This window comes from Tenrec ecaudatus, chromosome 2, assembly GCF_050624435.1.
Source record: "Tenrec ecaudatus isolate mTenEca1 chromosome 2, mTenEca1.hap1, whole genome shotgun sequence".
NCBI classification, from domain to species: domain Eukaryota; kingdom Metazoa; phylum Chordata; class Mammalia; order Afrosoricida; family Tenrecidae; genus Tenrec; species Tenrec ecaudatus.
In genome coordinates, this window is record NC_134531.1 from 253,052,999 (window position 1) to 253,064,144 (window position 11,146).

The following is an 11,146-nucleotide window of genomic DNA, read 5'->3' on the forward strand; positions in this document are numbered from 1 at the left end:
AGCTACTACTATAGTCTGGAAGGAGATGCTGACAGCAATGGAACTGCATGCAGGAAGTTTAAATCGACAGGTCTGCCAGCATTTGACACATACAGGTAGGCCCCAAATTCCTGATCAGTTTGCATTTCAGAAATTCCATCTGTTGATGGAAAAGAATCAAATCGTGTCCCTTGTTAGAATAGTTCGGTGGCCAGGCACCATCTAGTGCTTCTGGTCTCAGGATGGACGAGGCTATGGTTCACGTAAGCTCTTAGTGCAATGGACTAATTTCTCTGTGTGTCTTTGGTTTCTTTTTCTTTTACACAGATAAGCAAATTTTTCTAACCTGGACACTTGCAAACATTTAAGTCCCAAGATGCTTTTCATTAAATTAGGATGTAGAGGTTAAACATTATATACTATGTTGTGCAAGTGGTCAAGTTGTCACGCCAGGCTAAGTTGTCACCTTAAAACCCAGTAAATCAATCCCAGGAGGTGCTTCGTTATGTCTGGGAAGTGTCCATGACTGTGTCTTTTAGTTCTTTATTACACACAACTCACCCAAACTCACTGCCATCACACTAATTCTGACTCAAACTGACCCTATAGAACAGGGTAGAATTGCATCTGGGGGTTTCTGAGACTGTAAATCTAGGGGGCAGAAAGTCCTGTCTTTTGCTTTTGGAGTAGCTAGTGGTCTTGAAGTGCTGTCTTTGGGATTAGCAGCCCAACATATAGCCAGTGCTCCTTACTATAAATAAGGGGTCTTCAAAAACGCTGTGAAAAAAGCCATTATTTTTATCCTAAGAGCTTTATAAAGCTGCCTCCTGTGTGAATATACATATGCACACAAGAGCATAGGCATACATATGCCTACAGATATATCTTTACATGAACACATGTACACACCCATGTCCCTTCCTCTGCACATTTATGCTCACTTTTATTTATGTATGTGGGAGCCCTGATGGTGCAGTGGTAACACACTGGACTGTTATCTTCATGGTTGTCAGTTCGAAACCACGAGTAGCTCCATGGGAGAAAGACTGGGCTTTCTACTCCAGTATACAGTTACAGCGTCGGAAACACACAGGGGGTCACTAAGAGTTTGAAATACACCCATGCATATTTTTTGGTCCTAAATGATATGGTTGTAAAATTGTCCATAAAGTGTAAGAAAAGTGTCACCTCCTTTTTATGCATGTTAAGTGTAATCCTTTATCAAGTTCAAGTTGTGCAGATTGCACTTACATCCGATATTTCCATTCTCATCACCAAGCATAGCATACTATTTAGAGAGAGATTTCCCCTCCTCCTAGCTTCTCCCTGTTCACCAGAAAGGAACATTGCTTCTTGTATGCATACTTACTTGCCTTTTCATAAAAATGAGGTCATACAAGGCTTGTACTTTTGTGATTGAATTTTTCATTCAGAATAATGCCTTCAGATTTATCCATGTTACATGACTTTTGAGGACTTGTCCTTATTCTTTATGATTGTGTATTCACTCACAGAAGTTTTTCACAAACTTGTTATACTCCAAGTATGACAAATATTTATGTAAACTACCACAGTAGTAAAAAGTAATGAAAAAGGACATTGTCATCGGGAAATATTATTGAATGCCCAAATATGCGAGACTGTTTTAAGTTCTGATGATATACAATCAGCTATGATTTGGTTGATACTGACAAGAAGATAACACCTTGATTTTGTTATCCAGCAATTGCAAAGTGCTACTTGTTTCTTTTTTAAAATGTTCTTTATCGCTATGTACCTCTTTCTTTCTTTTCTTACACTTCCCAGTGTCACCTCTTGAGAACTAATGTTTGTATCATTGCAGTCACCCCATTGTTTCTAGCTTCTCTGTCTAGTCAAATGCCAAACCAGTTTTCTAAAAGAAATCATATTATTCTACTACCAGGATGTTTGATGGCTTTAAGCAGATTCAGTTTCCCTAATGTGTAGAAGTTCATCCTGCTTGGTAGAGTCAAAAGTGAGCAATAAAGAAGAAGGCACCAAGTGAGATGGCTTGTACACAATACCTTCCACAATGGGCTCACATTTAGGGGCTATTCAGAAGATTGCACATGACATTGCACAGATTTCATTGTGTTCTGCATACAGTTGTTAGGAGTCTAAACCACCTCGACAACTGTAAGCAACAACGTGACGTAGAACATGTCAGGAAATGGATTCACTTCCATCCTGGTTTCCTGCACTCATCGGCTTTCACCAATAGCATTGCCAGTTTTCTACCTCTACCCCCCACCCCTTCTTCCTCCTTCGCCCAGTGTTCACACACATGGCCATCACTGTTGTCTGTGCTCGTGCTTTTATGCCTATCCCCCCTCCAAAGTGAATGTTTCAGCTTTGAAACATCTCATGTCTGTGGATAGTTTAAGACCCAGTATCTCAGGCTACATCAATCTCCATTTTCTTTATTCCCAAGCACATACCTAACACATCCCAATATTACACGTGTGTAACCTACATAGATTTCCACTCCTCAATATGTGTATGTCCAATTTCCTTACTAATTTTAAGAATTTTGAGATCTTCTGTGACTTAAATTTCTGTAAAAAAGAGCAGTAAAATAGTATGGGCAAAAGGTTCATTGATTCAGATTTATTGGGGTGCCTACATGAATGTGGGAAAGCTACTAATATTTCAAAGAGGATTTTTTTAATTCTTAAAAGCATGGACAATAATGCACAACTCATCTGAAGGTAATTTATAGAAAATTTCCAGTTTGATGTCTACCAGAGGGAATATTTTCAGTAAACTAAGTTTCTTTCATATATGTACATTTAATTGATCAAAAATATTTTTATTTGTCATTTTAAAATTTTCACAATTTGCTGCCTGACATGTTGAGCTGAGCAGCAGCATCTGGTTTCTGTTAATGCTAATAATATATCAAATGTTTACATTGGAATTGGTTCAGGTAATTGATTTTTCTAATAACCAAACAAGCAAGGCTTTCTAAGGGGAAAATCATTTAATTACATTCAGGAATTGCACTGTCATGCATCATAGACAACTATCAATCTATGTGAAAACATTCAAATCATAGGACTTTATGTATAAATAGCAATATTTTCAGCTAATGATTTTAAATTATAATAGAAGCATTCTATTCCAGAGAGTTTGAAAAGCAAAATGACTTAACACTAGAATTACAGAGGCCCTTGATTGGATAACCTGTATTCTTTATATGTCTATATTCAATCATCAATTATTTGGAGAACCAAATTCAAAATCGTAAGTTATTTCTGGTAGATGGTGTGGTTTAAGTAACCCATATGAGACCTTGAAATGAATGAGACTTCTTAGTAAGATTATGCGTAGGGATTACATAAATGTGCTACTGATGCTAAATGGATTCGTTTCCATCTTTATTTGGAAGCCTACCTTTCTACACTGAATTTTATGGCTAGGGGTTGTTGAAAATGTTGAAATTTGTGGTTAGTTCCTCTGTGACATAATATATGACCTTGGAAGCAGTCGTTTAAATCACTGAAAAGAGATTTAGAAAAATATAGGTTAGCAGAATCACTTCTCTCTGAATTCATTAAAAATAACCCATAATTTAGTTTTTAATATGTGATATGCAACTTGGTCATTTTCCATTTTCTCAGAATCATTGATATTGAAAAGTTTAAATAAAATTAATTTGTCATAAGTGATATTTACTTTAGAAAATTCTAAGATTTTCTCTTCATAAACTTTTTCATAGCATTTATTATTTCCTTATTCCTTAGACTATAAATAAAAGGGTTTAATAAAGGAATTATTATTGTGTAAAAAACAGCAACTGGTATTTCTTTGTCTCCTTCTTTGACTGAAGTGGGCCGAATATACATGAACAGAAGAGAACCATAGAATATTGAGATAGAAAGGAAGTGAGATGCACAAGTGTATAAACTTTTGCCTCTTCCCCCCTTGGATTTCATTTGGAAAATAGTGAAAAGAATGCAAATATAAGAAATCACGACTATGGCAACCGTTAAGATTTGAATTAACCCTGCAATGATCAGTATCATCAGTTCATTGATATATGGGTCAACACAAGAGATTCTATATAATGGAAGAACATCACAAAAAAAGTGATTGATCTGATGAGACCCACAGAAGGTTAGCCTAAATAAAAGTCCTATATGAACCACAGAATGCAGGTTCCCAGCTATATAGGCTCCTATGGTCATATGATAGCAAAGTTGCTTTGACATCATGGTGTGGTACTGCAGTGGTCTGCATATGGCCACGTAGCGGTCATAGGCCATTGCTGCCAGAATAAAGCAGTCTACGGTTTCAGCAAGGCAGAGAAAATAAAACTGTACCATGCATTCATAGAGCGAAATCATTCTGTCCTCAGAAAAGAAGTTCTGTAACATCTTGGGGGTGATGGCAGAGGAGCAGCAGGAATCCATCAGAGCCAGGTTGCCCAGGAAGATGTACATGGGTGTGTGCAGACGGCGCTCCGTGGAAATCAGCACCACCAACCCTAGATTGCCCACCATGGTGATCAGATAGACCACAAAGAACACCACAAACAGCAGGGCCTTTAGATCTGGGTATTCCGTAAATCCCATTAGGATAAAGTTCATTGTCGAGGAGTGATTGTCCTGGATCATCTATTCTCTGATGAAATAAAAATTAGGGAGATGGGATACTAATTCAGGGTGTGCTCATTTGTCTTTTGAATTTCTCTTATACAACACAGAGTACAGCCCCATCTTCAAACTTTCTTTGCTGTCTCTAAAACACGCATACATACTTCTAAGGAAAATTTGTCTTCCAAAAGCATTATCTTAGATGACCTCAAGAACTGAAGCTCAGGATTCACAAGAATACGTCAGTATTTCCAGGGGAATATTTGAAATGAAAAAGTTTGTGTTTAAGAATTTAAAGAGTTAAGATACGATGAACAAAACCTCTAGATTTATTGTTCTTGGATCATTTGCTGTCAGTTTTTGTATTGATGATCTTTAATGAGTACCTAAAATCAACTTTATACCTTGCTTCACCCGAGTAAACATTTGTTTGGTATACTATGCAGTGAGTGAATGTTTTAATAAAGCATTCTATAGATGTACTAAATGTATAATTAACCCATTATGCTGTGACAGAGCATATTTTCTGAGACAAGTTGTAAATAAATTTTTTTCCTGTAATTTTATTTTATTATTATTTTTAATCATTTTATTGGGGGGCTGGTACAATTCTTATCACAATCCATAAATACATCCATTGTGTCAAGCACATTTGTATATTTGTTGCCATCATCATTCTCAAAACATTTGCCCTCCACCTGAGCCCCTGATATCAGCTCCTCAGTTTTCCTCCTCACCCCCGCACCCCACTCCCTCATGAACTCTTAATAATTTATAAATTATTATTATTTTGTCATATCTTATTTTGTCTTTTTCCTTATTGGAATGCTTTGCATTTCTAACGCCAGTGTCTTTTTGTTTTACCATAATGAGATCTGGTTACAATATTATATAAATTATGACCATATTATAAGATTTGATATATATCCATTTGTATCCTCTCCAGTTTGTTCCATAGTCTTCTACCACTTTCTAGACAGTCAAGATAATTTTCTCTCTATTTACATTTGTTGGTGTTCAGTAGTCATCAGTTCATATTTCAGGAAGAAAAGCTTTGCTTCGCTGAAGACCTCTGCATTTCTTGTTTATCATGTGTATAGTTTAGGATGGCACTTACATTTTTCTGTCCCATATGCAGCAAGAGCTCTTCTGCCTTAAGCTTTTATCCCATTTTCAATTCTTTATCCCTCATCTCAGTGCCACACCCTCATTTTCATAAGCGCTGACTGTCCTTTCTATGGACTTACTGAGTTTGAGTCAGAGCTGACTCGTGGCTATGCTGTGGGACGGAGAAGAACTGTCCCACTGAGTGTCCAAGACTGTATGACTTCACATCAACAAACTGTCTTACCTTTCTCGCTAGGTGCAGTAGTGAGTTTTAGTTTCCAACTTCTGAATTTAGATGTCCAAAGATTACCCTTTGCTCCCTACTCATGCTATTATCCCTTAGAAATAGTTATTTCAAATATATGTATTTGGGAATTTGATGAAATAGTCTTTAAACTTTTTTATTTAAGGCACAGTATGACTATAATGAATATTATTTAATAGAGTGTTAATTCAATAATCTGGACCACACTGATCTCCATTTCCTGAGTCTTAAGCATGTGTTATATTTTCAACATAACCAAGAATTTCTAGTATTTATTCTTTCTTATGTGTATACATGCATTTAAAAATAAATCTTAAGCATTTGAGATAATTGCTGACTCAGATTTCTATGTGCGAAATTATAAAATGCTAAGCTAAAAAATGCTGAGGTGCTGTAAATCTTGACTTCACCATGAAGACCTAGGACAAATGAACTGCTCTTAAGTGGCTCAACTATGTCTCAACAAAGTAAGTGAAGTTTTTGACATCTTCAGAGATTACTTGAAATTTGAAGAACAGCCTACAATGAATATTAGTTAATGTTCTCTTTTTAAAATTAGGATTTTTATTATTTGATTTGAATTAAAAACTTTTGTAAAAATATGGGCAAGACAATATTTGTAAGTTAATGTTCAGGTATACAATTTAGTGATATTTATTTTTAATAATGCTGGGAAATATTTTCTACCATATTTCCTATCTTGAAATATTATATATTACAGCACAATAACTTGTGGATTAATACAGTAAGGAAACTCTTAATATTTTATCAAATATATTTTAATTTTAATATATTTTTAAATTTAAAATATATATTGTATATTTTAATTTTCTAAACTTTTAAAAGAGAAAAGACTAAATATTTTGAGAATTTTTTAGAGTAAAATTTCTTTGGCTTATAATGGTTATATGTCTAATTTTTATTCATAGTAGCAACACAACACAAATAATAATGTAAATTTTATTACAGTTAAAATAAATTAATTTTTCTATAATATTAAAAGTAATTCTTAATCATAAAAAGAAACTGGCTAAACCTTTTACCAACATTTTAAAGTGTTAATTATAAACTATTAAATCATCCAACTGAATTAAGAATAACTTTAAACATATCTTAATTATTTAATAGAAATATTTCATGCTTCTCCCTGTCTGCTTTGTAATTCTGCCTTATTCAGAAATTACAGTAGTGTATCTCATCCTAGTTCTCCAATTATTCAACTTATACAGATGATAGAAAGTAGCTAATAACTTGAAATCTAAAAACAACACAAATAATAAAGTCTGAGCATTAAAAAATATATAAAGTTCAATATTAAAAGAAAAAATCAATTAGAATATTTACCCAAATTTCTCTGAGAAGGGTTTGTAATAGATGATTGCTTCCCTTATAGTGTTAGGACCAACAGAAGTTCTGCATATAAATTTTGGCCTCTAAACATTTGGGATTAAAAGAACAAACAAACTAGGTGACTAGTAATAGGTCAATGACTGTAATTATAGTGCAAACTTCATTTTCCATCCAAACCTAAGGGATTTACTGGAATTGACAGCCATGTATTTCTGTGGGGAGATTGTCTTCAGAACACCAAAACTATGTGGCATTAATTAAAAATGCTTCATAAGTCACTTTGGTTAAGAAAATGACCTTCACTAAAATCTGTGGTGCTCATGCTGCTGACTCTTAAGAATCATTCTAATACAACCATTAACATACAGACTTAAGAGGGTGTTCTCATGTGTTCACTATTATATTCTAAACACCTGGATTATGCCTGACCCTTTAGAGCACTCATTTAATGTTTGTTGAATGAAAGACCAAAAAAAAAAAAAACCCTGACAGTCCAATGCTCAAGAATGATTAATGGTGCCTTATTATTTTTCAAACCGAATCCATTTTGTGTGTTTTGGTATTTCACAGACTACATACCCCACCTGCATCTAGTGTGGCTCGCTTTCTTCCTTTCAGTTCAGGTCATTTTCCCAGGCCCATTGCCTTACTGCCTTTCTGTGCACTCGGTTCACCTTTGGTTCAATGAACTTGTTTGTAAAGTTTCCCACTTTTCATTCCCCTCATACACAGTTTTGAGCTCAATCTTACCTCCCCATGAGGACTACTCAGGCCCCTTACATCATATTGATCTTTCCTCTTTCTGACCTACGTGTCACTTGCTTGCCACCCTAACACACTTGACAATAACTTACTAAGTGTAACTTATATAAATGTTCCACTACACTAAAATATTATGGGAGCAGATCCCCCCCGCCCCGGAAAAAATTGGAAAACAGCTCATCTGGTTGGAGCTTTCGTCGTATGCATTTCTTCTGCTAGGTGAGCATCCAGCAACTTTCTCTGAGTTAGTGCACTAAGTGGCATCGCCTGAGAAGGTTCTTTCTGGTCACAGTGAATTTTTTCACTCAAACCTCCTTTTTGGTGTTGGGTGATTTAAGAGAACTGCATGCCACCGTAAAATTTTATTTCCTGCTAGGGAAAAATGCCACAGAAACCATTGTGATGTAGAACACAGCATACAATGACAGCATTATGGGGAAAACTCAAGTGTACACGTGGTTTACATGTTTCCAAAAAGGTAAAATGATGATTGATGATAAACCTCTGTCAACTTTCCAAACAGATGAAAATGTTGACTTGTAATGCATTTGGAGTTTGTTCTATCAGGTAGCTCAGACTGTTAATCAAGCTTTCTATTTAGAGGTTCTAAAAAGGTTGCATAACATTGTGAGAAAAAAAGGCCTGATTTTTCCCCCTGGAAGAATTTACTTTAGAGGACAGCACTGAAGCTGCATCTACGGGAGAGGGACATGGCTGATCAGAGCACACGGAAACAAATTAATGTGGGGTGGGGGGGGGGAGGGTGGAACACATCATGGCCCACCAAGCCTGGAGGACAATATCCCTGCCAATGCACAGAGTGGGCCACTATGAGACATGACGTCCCTCACTGACCCACGCCCTACAAGGGACAACACTGGAGACAGGATTGGCCAGGACTGACCCCAGGACACCTAGGCAAAACAAAAAAGGAAGGCAGGAGAGCAAATGGAAGGAGCAGAGCATGCAGCTCCCGATGGATTGCGAAGGATAGACTTTGGTCTAGAGTGTAGCACACCATCAGATTTGACTGGAGGACATGCCTAGAGATAAAAAAAATCAGACCTTGATCTATTTACAGGGTTTTCTTTCTCTTTTAAATTTAATTTTTTTCTTTTTTATTTAATGTATTCTTCTCTGGATCATTGGTTTTCTTTTTGTTGTCAGCGCTGTGTTCTCTTTTGTCACTTGTCTTGCTATGCCTTTTGGCGGGGTGCATATTTTGTATATTTTCATCTCTGCAGCTATATCTAGATAAAATAAGCTAGATGAATAATCTGGAGGAGAAAACAACGGGACTGATGGTTCTGGGGTAAATGGGAGAGGAGGAGGCAGGGAAAGGAGGTGGTGTTGACCAATCCAGGGACAAGGGAGCAACAAGTGATCCAAAATTAGTGGAAAGGAGGGTGTGAGAGGCATGGTAGAGATTCAGCAAGGGCAATGGAACCGAGAGAAATTAAAGGAAATAGAGGAAAGAACTAGGAGGAAAGGGGTTTTTAATAGAGGTCTAAATACAGGCATGTACATATGTAAATATATTTATATAGGATAATGCGGAATAGATCTATGTGCATATATTCATAGGTTGAGTGTTAAGGGAGCAGATGGACATTGGAACTCTACTCAAGTACTTAATCTATGCAAGGGCACTTTGTTCTATTAAACTGGCATCTCATGATGCCTACCTTCCCGATATGATCACTGCAGACAAATGTGTGCATAAACAAATATGATGAAGAATGCTGATGGTGCCCAGCTATCAAAAGATATAGCATCTGGGGTCTTAAAGGCTTGAAGATAAATAAGTGGCCATCTAGCTCAGAAGAAACAAAGACCACATGGTAAAAACACACTAGCCTGTGTGACCAGGAGGTGTTGAAGGGATCAGGTATCAGGCATCAAGGAATAAAAAATCATATCATTGTAAATGAGGGCGAGTGCAGAGTGGAGACCTAAAGCCCATCTGTGGGCAACTGGACACTTCCTTACAGAAGGGTGACAGAGAGATGAGCCAGTCAGGATACAGTGTAGCAAGGATGAAACATTCAACTTTCCTCTGGTTCTTAAATGCTTCCTCCCCCCACTATCATGGTCCCATGTCCACCTTACAAATCTGGCTAGACAAATGATGTAAATAGGTACAGATAGGAACTGGAAACACAGGGAATCCAGGACAGATGTTTCCTTCAGGACCAGTGGTGTGAGTGGCGATATCAGGAGGGTGGAGGGAAGGTAGGGTAGAAAGGGGAAACCGATTACAAGGATCTACTTATAACCTTCTCCCTGGGGGATGGACAACAGAAAATTGGGTGAAAGGAGACATCATACAGTAAAAGATATGACAAAATAATAATTTATAATTTATCAAGGGTTCATGAGGGAGAGGGGAGCAGGGATGGAGGGGGGAAATGACGAGCTGATATCAAGGGCTCAAGTAGAAAGCAAATGTTTTGTGAATGATGATGGCAAAAAATGTACAAGTGTGCTTGACACAATGGATGTATTGTGTATTGTGATAAGAATTGTATGAGCCCCCAATAAAATGTTTTTTTTTTAAGGCCTGACTTGTGGAAAATGGAAGACTGGTTTTGCCACCACAACAACACGCCTACTTCATGCAGCCATCTCAGTGCACCAGTTTCTGGGGAAAAAAAATAGCATACTCCTTTTGCCCCCTGACTCACCTGATCTCGCCCCATGAGACTTTTTTTGTTCCTACAAATGAAGAAGAACATGAAAGGACAGTGATTTGATGTCCTTGAAGATGTGAAAAAAAATGAGGGAGGTACTGTCAGCCATCCAAAAGGTGAGTTTTTAAAATGTTTCCAAGAAAGGAATTGCAGGTTTGACACATGTGTTAAATGTAATTGAGAGTAATTTGAAAATAAGGTTGTTTTGTTTAAAAAAATGTAAATACATTGTTTTGAAAAAAATTCTGGTGTCTTTAGGGGACCCCCATGTATTTGATATAAAACACTAAAATAGAAATGCAAAAAAGATAGAGACTAGGTAAAAGGATTCATTCTAAAATGTTTTCATGTATTGATGATAGAGCTTTGTTGCTCAC

The 11,146-nt window shown here is 36.7% G+C and overlaps 1 protein-coding gene across 1 annotated transcript; it reads right to left on the reverse strand.

The window, feature by feature from the left end:
* Window positions 1-3,686: 3,686 nt before the first annotated feature.
* LOC142441446 (olfactory receptor 5K3-like) lies at window positions 3,687-4,616 on the reverse strand. Its single transcript, XM_075543426.1, has one exon. The coding sequence runs from the start codon at window positions 4,614-4,616 to the stop codon at window positions 3,687-3,689; it is 930 nt and encodes a 309-aa protein (XP_075399541.1).
* Window positions 4,617-11,146: the final 6,530 nt, after the last annotated feature.